The sequence below is a fragment of the Ictidomys tridecemlineatus genome, chromosome 4 (genome assembly GCF_052094955.1).
Source record: "Ictidomys tridecemlineatus isolate mIctTri1 chromosome 4, mIctTri1.hap1, whole genome shotgun sequence".
Taxonomy (NCBI): Eukaryota; Metazoa; Chordata; class Mammalia; order Rodentia; family Sciuridae; genus Ictidomys; species Ictidomys tridecemlineatus.
In genome coordinates this window covers 40,538,342-40,556,264 of record NC_135480.1, presented here as the reverse complement: position 1 = coordinate 40,556,264, position 17,923 = coordinate 40,538,342, and the positions used below count along the sequence as shown (strand labels likewise).

Genomic DNA, 17,923 nt, shown 5'->3' with positions numbered 1-17,923 from the left:
GACAGAATCAAATTTATGCCTTGATTATTTGATTTCTATTTCATTTCCCTTTACTATGCTATTTAAATTCAGGTAAGCCCTAGATCCATTCAAACATTTAGCACGTTATTGAATGCCATCTCTGTGCCAAGCCCTTGGGTGAGTCCTGAATACACTTGTCTGTGCCAGCAATGGTCTTGCCATTTTTATTTCATGTCGTTATGTAAGACCAGCTGGGCTCTCGTTATTCATATTATGTCTCTACTTGAAAGACTATCTGAGGCCTGGGACTGAAGAAAACCTTAGTTTAGGAGTAGCTATTCTAAGAGCTCTTTTGTAATCCCTGTTTCTAAGGAAACTGTTTCCTCCATCCCTGAGAAGAATGACTGCTTTAGACAGGGCTCTTCTCTCTGGAGCTGATCAAACATTGCAGGGTAGCCTTTGGGAGCTCTGAGAGGTGTAACACTTCTCAACAAAGGATGCTGGAGGTGTGAGTCCATTTTCATAATCTAGGACAAATATGACACTGAGAGGCTATTAATAAAGTCTAGTCTCCTGGGGGAGAGTGAAGAAGCCAAGTGATGCTAATGAAACTGTGTGGTCATTTTGGCCTTCTATTTACAATGAATTCAAAAAGCATGGATATAATCAATGATGCTTTGCAAAAACTAAACATGATAATCAGATGGGTTGATGTATTTAATTCACTGTTGTATTTTTAGCAAAAATTGTGGATAATTTCTATACACAGAGATTGGTCTAAACATTTTGATTAGACTGGAAAAAAAAGCATCTATATCTTACTTTAAAAATGTGCAGAGGAAATAATGGAAGACTTAGAGCACAGGTTTTGGATTGGGGCCGATGTAGCTTTGAATCCAAGTTCTATAATGAAAAATTAATACACAACATTGGGATAGTTTTTGATTAATTCTCAGTCTCAATTTACTTTTTCTATGAATAATGGTATTGAAACCAGCTTTCAAAATTGAAGCAAATTTCATTTATTTACTTATTTTCATTAGAGTTCTACATAGTGTTTCAGTTAGCAAATTTTAAATGAAATAAAATATTCACATGGAAGTTTACTCTCTCAAACCTTCATGAAATTGGGTATCCTACAGAAAAAACTGTAAGTTCAAGGGCTTAATATTCATTCCAATTAAATGACTCAATTATGACAGAATACATATGTAAGTTAACTATATAATATAGTTTTATATGTTAGAACTAACATTTATATACATATAAGTTAACTGTGTAAGTAAGCTATAGTTTTAAACTGATATATGTGTATATATATGTACATATTTATATAATATTATATTAGCCTATGCCAATATGAAAGAATTTTCAGTCTCTTTGAGAATGGCATATGAGGGGAAGCCCAATACTAGGGTTACTTAGCATTTGGGGATATGCCAAATGAGAGAGGATATATATTTCTTTTGACCTTTATATTTTGGGGAAGAAAAACAGTATTGAATTGGTGCTACTTGCTATGGTGCATCCTGCCAATTTCTAAACAGAATATATATCAGAAGGATTCCATCCAAACTTTGACCCAGAGGAATAAAGAGGAAGATGTGGCAATATCTAATGACCTTAAGTTTCCATGAAGAATCAGTTATAGAAGTGGAATGAATCTGGTCTAACTTTCCAATGTGTAAAATATATACACATATACATACACACACATACACACATACATACATACATCACAGTGAATCTCCATCTCATATACAACCACAAGACTGGTATCCTAATGAAAATAAGATGTACTTCATATTTGTATAAATATATCAAAGCATACTCTACTGTCATGTATAAATAAAAAGAACAAAAATTTTAAAAAGAATCAGTTATAGAACTAAGGCATTGACCCTACTCTTGGGCCATCTTAAAATAATTGGCAAACTTCTTAGTGATCATTATAAATTATGATACTCTTAAGAAAGGTTTGATCAGTCTGATCATGTGTCAAATGCATATTTATAATAAGTCACTAAAAGATGAGAAGACACTTGGAAAACTTTCATGAAGCTTTGAAATGTCTGTGGCCTTGTTGAGGTCACATACAGACTACCTCTACATATTGCTTATGGAATAAGAGATTCCATACCTTAAAATGTTAAGTCAGCGCACTAAAAGATTCCAAAACTTCTGTCTCATTAACAAGTTTGTGCTCTTTGCATTTCCCACGATGCTTTACACCACACTTTTCAGAAAGAATGAATAAATGATAGTTATAGCTTTGTTCCTTTTTATTCAAAGTAATACAAATGTTTACTTGAATAGATAGTAAATAGCAGAGAACTTTCAATTTAAGAATTTTTCAGATGTCTCATATACAGGGATATAATGCACGCTAATTTGGTGGGCCTAGGAAATGTAGTGACCCCCAATCTTTGAGCTTGCTTTCATGAATATCAAAGGCATGGCATGTTATTCTGTGCAAATCTTTATATGGTGTGTTTAAGAATGTTTTAATTTCCCCCATGGATTTTTTTCTACACATTGATTTCATGAAATGTGTCTAACTTCGACTAAGAAAGAACCATTGAATTTTTCTAAGATGTTATCATCAAAAGCAATGATGTTCACCTATTGTCAGTTTGCCATATGTTTATGTACCTTGCCTTTGTTAAGCCCCTACTAAATGCTAGGTTTTGAACTAAACTAGTCACATTCATGTATATTATCTGTCATTGTTTGATTTTTCTTTATCAAGTGACTTTGGTGCTAGGCATATGGGTTAAAAGCTTAATCTTTGGAATTAAGTAGAATTAACTTAAAACTAGTCTCTGACAAAAACTTAACCCTCTTAAGTCTCAGGTTCTTCATTGAATAATAACATTACAGACTTCCACTTAGAGAAGAGAGAATTAAATAGCCTAAACAGTTAGGGTATCTTAGAATCATTCACTCAATTAGTCATTACAACTCAAGTTCATGATCATTAAGCTTCACCATACACCATTCTAAAATAAAATAGAATTCTTGTCTCACATCTTCAGTAATGTAACTGAAAAAGCATCCTTAAACACAAATACTAAACACTTACCTATTACTTATCATATGCATGAAGTATATATACTTAGTGAAAAAGTATACTTCAAAGTATACTTAGTGAGAAACTTCCTTATAGGTTACATTAAAAATTTACTACCTATATATGTAGTAGTATATAATTTAAATACATTTTATTTATACTTCCTGCCCCCATAATGACCCCATAATGCCTAGAGAACTGTGCCTTGCACATAATCTATGTTAAGTTGATGCTTGTGGGTTAGTTTTTAGTTGGGGCTAAGTAGTATAAATTCAGTTTAGAAACTGTAACACTGTCTGACAATATTTCCCAAATATAGTATTTGGCAGAAAATACCTAATACTGAAGAATTAATCTGCTCTCTCTGGACTTTTAGTCTGTGGAACTTAAATATCATTTTATATGATATATATATGTATATATAGTATATTTAAAATGCAACTATAGAATGTTTAGCCTTAAGAATTTGAAAATATAGACTCCTCATTGTGTATCAAAAGCACTTTTTTCTCTATTTTATCCCCCCTCCTCTTCCTTCCTCTTGCTAAAGATGAATCTGTGTAAACATATGTAGGAATATAAAATGACGAACAAATGTGTATCATTCAGTGATAAGATCCAAAACAGTTAATTCATGAACTCAAAATTTACTGAGTCACGACACAGCACTAAAAAAAATTTCCTTGTTCATGAAGAACAAAAGGGATCAAAGTAAACTTACTTGGTCTTTATTATTTATTCAGTGGAGGTATTGCTTTGTCTAGGAATGAGTAGGAGGTCATTTGGAGACAACATTTTGCCTCCCTTTTTTCGAGAAGAGTTGAAGATGGATTCAGAAACCATGGCCATTGAATCGCCCACATATTTATGGTCACATACATCTTTCCCCCTTCTTGTTTTTCATCAGGTTGGTATGCTCTCTGCTGTGCCACACTTAGTCATGACAATCATTGTGCCTATTGGAGGACAAATTGCAGATTTTCTAAGAAGCAGGCAAATTCTTTCAACAACTACAGTGAGAAAGATCATGAACTGTGGTGGTAAGTGCATGTGTCCTAGTAAGGACATGGTTTTAGTTCAGTAAGTTCTGATCTGCATAAGAGGATAACTTCTTCTACACAGATGAAACTAATTAATTGCAACTGAATTTGTGCCTTCAGCAGTCATTTTCAAGTATTTCCCTATCTTCAAACTTTCATAACTCCTAGTTTTGGTGCATTGCATAATATTATTGTTTCTACTCATTGTAATTAAACCTTTCCAACCACTGAAACTTTATATTGCTTTGGGTATTTAAAAAATTAAAACACAAGGAAGGTACCTGCAATCGCTGGCATAATTTATTGCTATTATTGTCATTTTAAAATATAAGTTTTGTGGTGTGGAATATCTAGGTCAGTAAGAATGAACATTTTTAGCAATTTTGGCTCATTGGTCAAATTCACTCAAGTTTCTGAAATACTTCCATTGTTTGCTCCTGAAGGTTTTGGCATGGAAGCCACATTGCTTCTGGTTGTTGGCTATTCTCATACTAGAGGTGTAGCGATCTCATTCTTGGTGCTTGCAGTGGGGTTTAGCGGATTTGCTATATCTGGTAAGACACATTTTTCTTTCTTATATGTATGATGTCCCGATTTTGGCTGGTGGCTATATACATACATGCATCTAAATTTTGTATGTTGAGTAACAGTTAAGACATTTAGGAAATATTATTTAGATGTGTTACTATTTACTTTTTTCCTTGTGTACTGATTGTTTCTTGCTGTTGTTTCTTAATAGAACATTTCCCTTACTCTATGGCTTGAGCATTACATGTTAAATACTGGATAAGAAATCATAACTCATTCATCGCCACTGTATTCCTGAGCTAAATGATCAGAACATGATAAGCACCTGCTATGTGTTGAGCTGTGATATGATTCTCTACAGGTACTTATTTCTAAGAGTTCAGTGACTCCCTGAGTCAAAGCTTATTGTGTATTTCAGGCTTCAACGTCAACCACTTGGATATTGCTCCAAGATATGCCAGCATCTTAATGGGCATTTCGAATGGTGTTGGCACATTGTCAGGAATGGTTTGCCCTATCATTGTTGGTGCAATGACCAAGAATAAGGTAAGATGGACCAGGATAGATATTCAGTTACAGAAAATTCTTTGTCATGATTGGAAAAAGTTACTATGTCTACCTTGGTATGCTCCTTCTGAATGTGATTCAGTCACCATATTTCTGAGTAGGAAAGATAATTGAGGTCCACAGGAAAAACTCTCCCAGAAATTCTGAAAGAGTCCACTTTCCCAATCAATAAGCAAGCTGTTCTTTGACAACTTTTAATACCTATTTCTTTTAAAAATTTTTGTGGTGCTAGGGAGTGTACCCAGGTCCTTGTATATAACATGTATTTCTGGTGTTTCTGGTGCAACAACAACAACAACAAATTACCCCTAGCTTATTAAAATAGGGAAGCAGAAGATTTCTCAGCTTTATTTGTAAGCCTCAATTTTGAATCTCCTGTAGTTGTCCATGGGAGAATATTAATATTAGCTATTTCTCCTTATAAACATATATGTAGAGCTTCAAAATTATAGTTTAACAGAAGGAGATAAACAAAGGAGTAAGAAAAAAAGATAAGTATATGAAAATACAAAGAGAATATGAGAGCTTTTTTAAATCAGCAGGGTGTAGATATATTTAGAGTTTCACTTTAGAACTTTTAATTAAAAAATTAAATAATGGAAGAAATAGTTTTATAAAAAGGTTCTAGAAAAGTGTTTGCATGATCAGATCTAGTAGTAGTGAGAACTAAAATGGTGGAGCATTCAGATCAGATGCTAAGCTTTTCAGTCACTTAGGGTTTGTTCTCACAGCACCATGTCTTGTCCCTGCAGTCACGTGAAGAGTGGCAGTATGTCTTCCTGATCGCTGCACTTGTCCACTATGGCGGAGTTATATTTTATGCAATATTTGCCTCAGGAGAGAAGCAACCCTGGGCAGACCCTGAAGAAACAAGTGAAGAAAAATGTGGATTTATCCATGAAGATGAACTTGATGAGGAAACAGGGGACATTACTCAGAATTATATAAATTATGGTACCACCAAGTCTTATGGTGCCACAACACAGGCCAATGGAGGTTGGCCTAATGGTTGGGAAAAGAAAGAGGAATTCGTACAAGAAGAAGGACAAAACTCATATACCTATAAAGACCGAGATGATTATTCATAACAAAACTACTTGCTGGATTTATTTTTAGTGTTTGTGATTAAATTGTGATTGCACAAAAAATTTAAAAACATGTGGTGTAAACATGTAAACATATCAACAAGGCAAGTCTTGCTGTAAAAATGAAATCAAACAAATTCATGAAATTATCATCAAGTGCAATCTGTAGAAGTTGTGAAATTACATCATTTCTATATTGGTCCTCCATTCTTGTGTTTGTGATTTAGGGTTTCACTATAGAAACAAGTAGGATTCATTGGATTCATATGCGCTAGAACTCATCACCATTTAATAAAGCACAACTAAAACAGTTGGCACATCTCATCTTACAAAAGTTAGGAAGCCAAAGCTACTTGATCATGCAAAATGCACTTATATACTTGTTACCCTGTGCTGCAAGATATCATACAGAAAGTTCTATGTTTTAAAAAAGAAACTGTCAAATTGGTTGCATCAGAAGTTGACAAAATTAAGTGTAAATTATGGAATTGAGATATATCTCAATTGAAGAAATATATTATGTATTAGCAACTAGCAAGTTGAAATGAATAATTATCAAGATTGCATAATGTGGAATATTTTGTGATCCTCAAAAGGAATAGATATCTTGCAGTGTTTTATATGAAATGCTTGGGCACAAACACTTATTTTTGTGAAAGAAAACTTGTAAAGTGAGGGGTATGCTTCATGTTCTTCCATTCATTACCTAACAGTATAAAAACACTTCACATTTCAATAAAATTCAACTTTTCATGTAGCATATCACATAACTTTTTTGCAAAAAAAAAAAGATATAAAAGAAATAGACTTCAATGTATTTTTTATTACAACTTTGTACTGGTTGTAACTTGCATTAGGGAAAAAATATATACACCATAAAGAATCTAATAAGAAATTTACTATGAAGGTATAGCCCTTATAATGCAATATTAACAACAAAAGGAATAGAAAATGATTTAGATATTCTTCTTCCTTAATAATTAAATACTATATGACACTTGTGCCACAGAGCTATATATAATATGAAAAAATAAACTTAATAGAGATATTGTAAGTAGACAATTTTATTATTTAAAGTCCCACCTAAGAGATATTTGTCTTAAATATATAGGACAATAAATTATATTAAAATTATATCTATATATATCTATATATCTTATACATATCCATACACACAGAAACATTATAAAAAAAATCTTCACACAAAAACCAAAAATAGCATACGCCTAATGTTGGGTTAGGGAATTGCAATTTCTACTTTCATAGAGTCATAGAATTTTAGATGGGGAAGAGGCATTTTGCTTGCCATTTCTTAATATAACAACAGGAATTGCAACATTTGTGTACCAAGCAATAAGTGCAACGCATAAAATTTCCTGTCTGTATATTATCTTCATTTTGCTTATGGTAGCTTTTTTGGGTGGTTGGAATGATTTTTTTTTCCTTTCAAAAAAGTTAACATCAGATCTCTTTATAATGTTCTAAAATAATAATAATGCATTTCCCCATTCAACTCCAAATATTATTGGTGTATTTAATTGTCTTTTCTGGATATTTGATCTGTTCATTGTATTGTGCTAGTGACTAGAGGCCCTGCTACTGCAAATGTAAACCATAAAGTTTGTTAAAAAATGCAAACCATTCTTGACCTTAAGAAAAATAAAATTATCTTTTTGCTTTGTGTCTCAAAGTGATGTAATGTGACCATAGCTTTTATTGTGATGAATAAAAATAGTGTGAACTCTCATTTTGTTGCAGGAAAAAAAGTGTCAATAAAATGCTCTATTTATCCTTTTGTAAAAAGGAGTACATTAGTTTGGTTTTATCTTAGTTGGTAGCTTTGATGTGAATTTGACTGATGGATGCTCCAATGAAGCCAAGTCTAGGCTGAAGAGTAATAACCTGTTCAGCCACTTGGGATTTAATGGAATAATATGGCATTCTTTAGATTGTGTGAGACATGGTTTCCTAGGGAGAGTTTAAAACTAAAGAGGTCTCTGAGTCAAATTCTATCATTCAATGACAGTATTGTTATAACTGCTGCTAAATTTAAAGAAAATTTGGAAACAAATTTGAAACTTGTCAGTTCAGGACTGCCACCTAATTTTCATTGCTCACATAACTTATGCTAGGTACTACCACTCATTTTTCTGTAGTATCTTAAGTAACTCTAAAAATGACCCTCCAAAGTAGGTATTCATTTATTCCCAGCTTACAAATGAAACAAATGGAAGTCTGGAAAATCTGATTAACTTTTCCTAGGTAAAATGGAGCAATGGTATTATGTTTCAATGTTTTAGCCAAACCACTTGGCAGGGAGCAAGGCAGCCAGTTGAGTGTTTTTGCCACTGGAGAGGTGATCACTGAGCTCTGATTTCTCATTTTATGGAGGTGTAGAAAACGAATGCTATATACAATCTAGAGCATCTATATATCTAAATGCAATCTATAGAATCTATGTGTGTAGAATAAATAGAATCCGAGACACATAAAACTGTATTGCTCAAAGGATTTATACAATGATTTAGTTGACACAAATCATTTTAAAAATGATAAAACTGAAAATCAAAAAGGAAAACCTGGGGCTGTGGTAGTGGCTCAGTGGTAGAGCGCTTGCCTAGCATGGGTTCATTCCTCAGCATCATACAAAAATAAATAAACAAAATAAAGGTATTGTGTCCATCTACAAATATATATATATATATATATATATATATATATATATATATATATATATGAGTTCATGCTTGTATGATTATGTCAAAATTAACCCCAATATTACAAGAAAAGGAAAACTCACTTGATCTAGGGGGTACAGAGATTGTTATGGTTTTGAAATAAATAATCACATCAGGTATGTGTTTATTTTAAATCAGGTTTTTATTTAAGAAATTGACTAATTAAGTTATTTATTACTTCAAAAACTACCCCCGTATTAACCACTCAAATTGTCTACAGCAAGTGTGGTTTGGTAGGTGGGAATTGAAGGGTGGGAATTTCTCTTCCTACCAACAACTTCACAAAGAAACAAGAGACCCAACCTAACTCTAAAGGAGGTTTCGTGTATCATCTCTTCATAATTTGATGGCAGGAATGAAAATATCTTGACTCCAAACTATGTAATTTTCCCAACTCCATGACACAATATTCACATTTTGTGTAGAATTGCTCTATGGATGTCTTCAAATATGACCACCAGTCACATTTGTTTTCTCTTAACCCAACCACAAAGCCATCATCCCTTTTTACTCGTTGTCCTTCCTTTCTCCTCATTTTACTCATCACTATTAACTGTATCTAGTATTTTGCAATTTGCAACATGCTTATCCAATTCTATGATCACATTTGTCTTGTAAAATTGGAAGACCATGCTTCATTATTAGCATTTCTATTTTCTAGATGAGGAGACCAGGCCTACGAGTGTAATTAACTTCTTAAAGATTCTCCGGGCAATATGAATGTAGTACTTGGTGTGAGGGAGATTCATTAAGTAGAGTTCAGTATTAAAAAATACTGGTAATAAAGGTAATCAATAATTTTGCTATCTTGAGAAAAGCACGAACAACATTTCAAAAATATGAAAAACACACAGAAAACTTAAACATATTCTGTAATTTGCAAATTTGAAACTACTCTTCATTTACTGTTTCAACCTACTTTCTTCATTCCATAGCATGTTATGTATATTTCCCTATTTGAAAAGATTTCTCTCATTTTAATATTCCACTAAGTGATATCAACCACAGTTGTGTGTAGGCCTTAAAATATTTCCATTAGTAATGGACTGCAATACAATGGTGGTTCTATAAGTTACAAAAGAGCTGGAAATTGTCTTTTGATAGGTAGCATAAAGCCTACACAATGTCAACACCAAAAAATGTACTTACTACACATTTGTAAGATTCCAGAGTAAAGACACGTATTGCAGTTTTATTATGTATAAAAGTGTAGCACATAGTGTTATGTACAATACATAATACTTGATAATAAACTAATATTTTATGGATCAGTGTATTTACTATATTGTACTTTTTATTGTTATTTTAGAGTTTACTCCATATTTCTTGGAAAAAATTTATTGTTAAGCAATACACCACATCACTGCAGTAGCAGTGAAGTGTATCTTGGTTTGCTGCTTCTCTTAATTGAGTCAAGAACCCACATGGAGTGATTAACCTGTATACACCTTTAGGCTTGTGTAAGTGCACTATATGATGCTCACACAATGACAAGATCACCTTGTCATTGTGTGAGCATCATACACATCACCATCATTAAGCAACACACTGACTTTATATTTAAACTACTCATCCCATACTTTATTTATGAGTATTTTAGCTATTTCTAATATTTGGCTATTGTAACCAACATTGTTACAAAGACCTTTGTGTGTTAATATTTGCTGCCCTTTGCTTTCATTTTTCTCCTTGTGTAGACAATTTTGAGATATACAAAGTCATGCATGCATATATTTAATACAGTCATTATGAATGATCAAGTTACCATCTGTGGTGTATTATTCCTGAGTTTGTCTACAGAGAATACTACTGGAAATTGGCTTTCCTGGGGTTTCACTCGATAATTGCTTATTAAGCACCTACACTATGTGAAGCCCTGGGGAAAGAGTACTGAGATGAAAGACCCAGTTTTGTATGTCTTCCAGTTGCCCATTGAGGCCACACAGATGTGACCAGGAGAAGCAGATCTGCACATCAGGCTTTCACTAGCAACCAGGAGAAAGGGTTTTTCTTAAACTCTAAAACTCCCAAAGACAGACTGACTTCAGAATGCTTCCCTGTCATTTTTTTTTTAATTTATTTAAGTAAGGAAACTCTTCTGATTCACAGAGACGCCCCAGTTGCAGGGAGTCTAAGTCATTGGGGGAAATCAGCATATACTATCTCCATTACCAGAATCTCTTCTGCTGAAAATTTGATCTAAGCTTCTAAGTGCATTTTCCAGTTCTTCAAATTTCTCTCTGTTGTGTTATTCCCCTGGGCTTCTTATAACCTGTGCATTTTCCTTTCCCATTTTTTCCCTTACCCTATATGTTACATCCTTAAGTTTTAACAATACATAGTAGCTACTGAGATTAAATGCATTTTGCACTGAAGTTATTGGAAAGGATTTTCTTTTTTTCTTTTCTGTCCTTATCCAAGACTTGAAACCTGAATTTTCATTCAAATGCTGTCAAAAACACTTAATCTGTAAAGGTTGGTCTAATGCTATTCATTCCCTTAAAATGCTTGAGCTTCTCTAAGGTTTCTTAAGCACCTAAAAATGGCATTATCGAGACATATCACCCTGTGCTCTGCCCACATTCAGCAGCATTCTTGTCAATAAAAACCTTGGCTTTTACCAAGAGAAAACAAAATGAAGAAATCTTTCTTATTAAATCATATTTGAAGGCATGTTTATTAATTTGCCCTCTATGAATTGATAAAGATCCTTATATTTCTAAGAGTTTGAGGATTATTTTTCTTGATACATGAGCTCATGAGCAACAATTGGAATTGGATATGAAAAAACCTAGAGCTCTTGAGATTTTCTTCTTTATCTCCTTCGTTTGGGGAGCTTAACACTTTTGGGCTCATTTGCTGTTTTTATGTCCTTTATTTATTGTATTTGTTTTCTGGCTTTTACTTTTTGTGTGTTTAAATGTTATGTGCCTTTGATTTTATTTGACAGAACGATGTGAAAGAGGATTTAGGAATAATAATAGGTGTATACGCACATTCGATTTTCACAATAACATTTTGTGTTAGATACTCTTGTAAACTCAATGTTATAGATGAGGGAACTTAGGCACAGAGAAGGAAACTCATGTATACAATGTCATAAAGCTTTAATGTGGTGTTGCATGTGAACACAAGCCGCCTGGTTGCAGATCCAGTGCTTTTCATCACTACAATCCACAGCCTATGCATAACTATGTGACTTTGGTAAATCAATTTCTTGGAACTTCCATTTTCCATATCTTATATGGTACTCTGATACCCAATTTGTAATTTGTTTTGTGTTTAAACTCAATGACATATATGCTTAGCACAGCATCCTGCATATTAGTTAAGGCACCTATGCATATAGGCAACTTACTCCTTTATCCCAAGACGCTAAGTAATAAAAGGTGTTAACTCTTCAAATATGTCTTCAATATCAGATCCATCATAATGGGCCATTTGGAAATATATCTTAAGTTATTTTTAGATTACTACAGATTAATTATTGACATTATTTACTTGTATTTCATAAATATCATATGATGTAAAACAAGTGTAGAACAATGAACATTATAAAATACTATTTATGTAAAATATAATGATTTATATATATATTTATAAAAATATACTGCATACTTTGTAGTAAGAAGAAAAAACATGAACAGGAAAGGTACATATAGACATTCATAGTTGCTCTGGAGAAGAAGGAAGAAAAATATTTAGCAAAGCATAACAAATTTTAAATTTAGCATTTTTTAAATTGAAAAAAATATCTGAAGCAAATATAAAATATCAATATCTATTTATTCTGGGAATTGACAGATTATATGGTTTTGCATTTTTAAAAAATGAGCAAGCCAATATAAATCCCCTCAACTCCAGAAAACATGTTTTATTGCTCTTCTGCCTTTGAATATATTTAGTTTTTAATCTCTGTGCTGCCAATGAAGATATTGTCATAATCGTCAAGGACATTTCAGTTTTCTGAATACACAGAATTCAATGCAATAGCTTTGGGAAATGCTTTTATTTTATAAAGTCAAGGTAAAGAAGGAGTTATGCACATTTATGAATAGGTTTATGAATCCAAATGAAGTTCTTCTGCACAAAGCCAACAAAAGTGTGCATGAGAATAAATGTCACAGATAAAAGCCATCTTTCCATCAGAGGCTATTGGATTGCTTCTTTAAGATTTATAAAAAGGGAATGGGGGAAGGCCTGTCTATCTCCATAAGTGTAGGGTGGAAATTAGTACGTCACCATTAGCCCAAGGCACATTAACTCTCAAGCCCAGTTGCAATGGAGTGGGAGAAAAAGCAAGACTGCTTGTAATTGAGCCTATGCCTGCTATTTCTCTCTTATATAATCTAGGAAAAGTTTTATTAATTTGGGTCTCAGTATCCCCATGTAGAATATAAAATAATTTACATATATCCAGCTACCTAGAGGTGGTGGTGGGGGAGCTTAAATTTACATTCTGGGATTCATAACTGTGTTTTTGAAATAACTAAAAACCACGTTTTCATTCAGTAAGTTAATTTGTCAAAAATATTTATTGAAAATGAATTATGTGACAGATGTTAGAAACAAAGAAAACTAAATAGACTCTGCCTCCATAGAACTCTTAATACAATATGAGTAAAGAGTAAAGAAACTTTAGTGTGAAAACAGCTCTAATACTAGTAAACAAGTGAGGTTTACTTAATAGGTAGCAATGTTAATTAGCTAAGCCTAAATGTGGAATAGAAAACCATTTTCTAACAAGCAAAACTATTCATCTGTTCTTTCAACATTCTTTGAGCTATGTTCTGGCCTGTAACTGCCCTTCGAGGACACAAAGATAAATGAGAAATGGTCTCAGTTCTTGAGAAACTCACAGTTTAATGGAGAAGAATGTAAGCAGAGATAGGAACAGAATGTAAAAGCCAATAAAGGGGTACTTCTTGTGTGCAGAATCTCATAGTAGCTGGGAAGCCTACCTAGCACAGTAGCTCTTTGAGGAATGGTTTCAGTTCCAAACTATTACAGTAGAGTAGCAGATATGAAGCTGGTTAGAATGATCAAGCTGTTCACATAGTGCCTGAGATCTCCCACTAAGGTGATCAATAGTATCTTATAACTGATATCATAGTAAGTTGAGCCAGAAATGATCAGATCTGTGCTGCAAGGAAGTGGAGAGACTGGAAGCCAGTTCTGTGTAACAGTGCCAAAGAACACAAGGAGGCAGAAGATGGTGTGTCTGTGTCGTTTGATCATCCCAGGTGTCGAGACTAAAGCTTGAGGGCCTTCATTCCTTCCTCATCCCCCACTTACAACTCCAACCACCAAGAACGATGTGAACATGAAGATTTACTGAAAAATCATGTTTCATGCTTTCTGTATCTTGCATAATAATCCCAAAGCAGAAGGATCCATGTGTCCCTGACTTCTACAACTCTAGACAGAACTTATGACATTTATTATTAAAATACTTCTTTTTTTTTCTCCTCTTTTAATATCCAGTCTCGAACATCAAGGTTATACATAATGAGAAGAGAAAACATAAACAGTGATTTTGTTTTCTCCATCAAAGCTAGGAATGTATTTATTCTAGAAATATTCCCAGCATAGTGTCCTTCTTCAAGAAATGTAGTGCACTCAACCCAGGACATAAGAGACACATATTAATGGTATATTCAACTCAAGTTTCTAACTGTAACCTCCTAATATTTTTGATATATTTTCATTTGATCTATTTCTTTTCTCCTGACAGAGCATAGTTCTTTATGGTAGGTCTAGAAGAACGTATGAAAGCTTTATATGTCTGAGGACTTTCAACATCAAAACCTAATTCGTCATCAGTAAGGATGGAAATTACGGTCACTTGCATTAAGGCTTAATTCTAAAAGCTCTAGAAAGCACTGAGTGGTATAAAATGCCATGCTTGGGGTTGACCAAATGCAATTAGATGAGCAGTGAACTTGACTTCACACTATATCTCTGGCTCCTTATAATCAAACTTACTTCATTTCTTCAAGTTTCTGTACCCTCATTTGCAAAACGTGCAAAACAGGGTAACTTACTAAACTTTGGCAAAAACTAAATGAGGTTACCTGATTTTTAAGCTTTGTTAATTTGTTGAATGAAAGATTGAAAGTTTCTCCATTTGGTTGAAGATAATTAAGTCTCTCAGGGATGCTCTGTAAAAGAAGAATTTTTAAATTAAATGTAATTATATTAAACATATTACATGTTACAGAATTCCAACACATCTCAAGATATTCTTCCTTATTTGTTATTCAGCCCAATATTTTGAAATAGAATGGAGAAGAGTAAAAATTCACATCTTTCCAAATTAAAAAAAAATCAAGACTCAAAGAAAGTCTTAAATTTGTTCAATTTGGGGCTAGAACCCAGGAAAAGTGCTAATTAAGATGCAACACAGTATTCATTCTTGGATAGTATATATCCAAGGTAGATGAACCCCAGTAGAAGTAATAATTGGAAAAAGCTATTTTCCCAGAATGGTAGGTCCAATAGGAACTCCCTGGGAGGTTGGAGTAAGAGCATCTAGGTACCTGCATGAAAATCCTACATGGGGTGAAAAGAAAGACAACACTGAGAAGGAAGAGAATGGTCTAGAAGGCTGGTATACCATGCTTTTTCCTGCTCATTTATAGCACATTATCACTTTTATTTCCATTTATCTCTAATTTATTAATAACTTACTATGTGCACTTAAATTTGTGTTCACCAAAAAAACTAAATGAAGTTTATGTTTCTTTGAAATTTATCACAATGCCCAACATTGTCTCCCACCTAAAAAAATCACAGTTTAATGAAGGGTAATAGTGCCCAATCCAAAATCTATCAACTTAGGACATCACTGTGTTAGTTTCATAGGGCTGTCTGATCAAGCACCACAAACTAGGTGTCATCAAAAAATGGCAGGGTTTACAGTTCCAGAAGTCATAAGTTTAAAATTGAAATCAATGTGTCATCAAGGTCATGACCCTGCAGAGGAGTCTAGAAAAGGTTCTAGGTCTCTCTCCTATGTTCTGGAAGTTCCTTGGCTTTTTGGCAGCACATAGCTGCGATCTTGACAAAGAATTCTACTTGTGCATATGTTTGACCCTTGACATGTTTTTTTTTTTTTAAATGACGATACTAGTTTCATTGGATTAAGGTCCCATTCAATTCTAGCATGACTTTATTTTAACCAATTACATCTGCATTGATCCTATTTCCAGATAAGATCTAATTTTAAAGCTAGAGTTAGAACTTCAATACATGAGTTTTGAGTAGACAATTCAACACATAACAATCTCCCTCTTAGATAATCTATCAGATTCTCAGTTTTTTTAAGATCTTGTGCAATGCAGGGCCACAAAGCAGCTACCTGAACTGCAAATCTGCCCATTTCACCCTTTTTCTCTGGGTGATGAGATTCTTGACCAGCACTGTTAGATTCAGCTTAGCATGAGCACCAGTTTTCCAGTATTGTCTCCAAAATGTAAAAGAATATGTTCATTTTGATACCACCATTAGCACCATCCAGGACGTGGAATGCCAATCAGCAATGCAGAAGTGAACATGAATTCCAGGTAGTGAGGAAGGCATCACAGAGATGCTGTTCTGCCATTCTGCTGACAAGATGTCCCTCTGACAAGACATGTTGTTGATTCCTTCAAGGATCAAGTGGCAGACTGTCCTATAGCAAAGGGCAAGAAATAAAATGAGCACAGAGACAAGGGTTTAGAACAAGTGTACTTGGCTGTGTGACCAGTGTCTGAAATCACATAGGAATCTGATTTATTTTACTTGCTGATTTTTGTCTTAGTCTAACAACACTCAGAAAAGTCAGTGAAGCTATTCTATGTGACAGCAACTTCAATCCCTACAGAAGGTGGAGCTATTATTTGGGGGTAATATATTTACTTAAGAAACAGTTAAAAGCATCTCATTTAGATAAGCAAAGTATATGAAACTGAAAAAAAATTTCTGGAAAGCAAATTAAGACAGAATCCCTCTAAATTGTTATGCCTCTAGGTTTTAATGAGGTAATTTATCAGTTAACTCAGAAAGCCCACAGCCATCTTAAAGTTCAGTTTTCTTTTGGGAGAGCATCCCTCTTGCTTCTATCTCCATCTGAGTCCTTGATTGAGCCTCTGATGTGTTAGGTGCTGGGAAATCATTTCACCCACCAGCCACTGCCTGTACTATCATAAAGAGTACCTGCAAGGACACTTCCTGATCTACCATGGTGGCTTGTTTAGGGAGATGGCTCTTGCATGGCTCACCATTGGCCAATTAGTTACAAAGAGGTAGATGTTTTTGAAAGGGATACCCTCTTTTTTTTCTGGTTGAAGCTGACTCCTTCCAGGGTACATTGCTTGGCACACAGAGTTCTGGCTGAGCTTCATCTCTCACTGGCTTCTCTTAGCCTGGCCTCTTTATGCAGGTTAAATTTTGCACTAAGTTATGAGTGGTCCAAAAATCTCCTGATTACCACTCTCATATTTCCTTCAGTCACTCACAGCACAGCCCAAGACAAGCTAAACATTACCAACAAGGGATTTTTTCAAAGAAAAAAATCTATAATTATAAAAGCAATTTTCAATTGGACACTATGGAGATTACAACTGAAAGGCTTATATATTATGCAAAATAAGGAGCAAAGTTAGTGGGCAACCTCACACCAGCTGAAATGGGGCTGCAGCTACTCAGTCTTAGAATAGTGTGGCCTGTGGGAAAGATAGTATGTTTTTTTTCCCCAAGAGGGCTGCAAATCCAGATATTTATACAAATAGTAACATTTTTCTCTGAGTGTTGGCAAGCATAGTGGAAATTTACCAAACTATACAAGCTGAACAAAATGCCTCCAGGTCAACTTGTCCCTTAAATTTGCACTTGGAAATCTCTGGTCTGATACTTTTAGAGTCTAGATTGTTGAGTCTCCCTTAAGTATCTTTT

The 17,923-nt window shown here is 34.0% G+C and overlaps 1 protein-coding gene across 1 annotated transcript in view; it reads left to right on the top strand.

Annotated features, from left to right (window-relative positions):
- Nucleotides 1–7,941, top strand: part of Slc17a6 (solute carrier family 17 member 6) — a 42,559-nt gene extending 34,618 nt beyond the window's left edge. The window contains exons 9-12 of the mRNA XM_005335963.4: nt 3,939–4,071; nt 4,515–4,625; nt 5,018–5,145; nt 5,919–7,941. Coding sequence (XP_005336020.1) covers nt 3,939–4,071; nt 4,515–4,625; nt 5,018–5,145; nt 5,919–6,254 — 708 coding nt within the window. The 3' untranslated portion in view covers nt 6,255–7,941. The remainder of the gene's footprint in view (nt 1–3,938; nt 4,072–4,514; nt 4,626–5,017; nt 5,146–5,918) is intronic.
- Nucleotides 7,942–17,923: the final 9,982 nt, after the last annotated feature.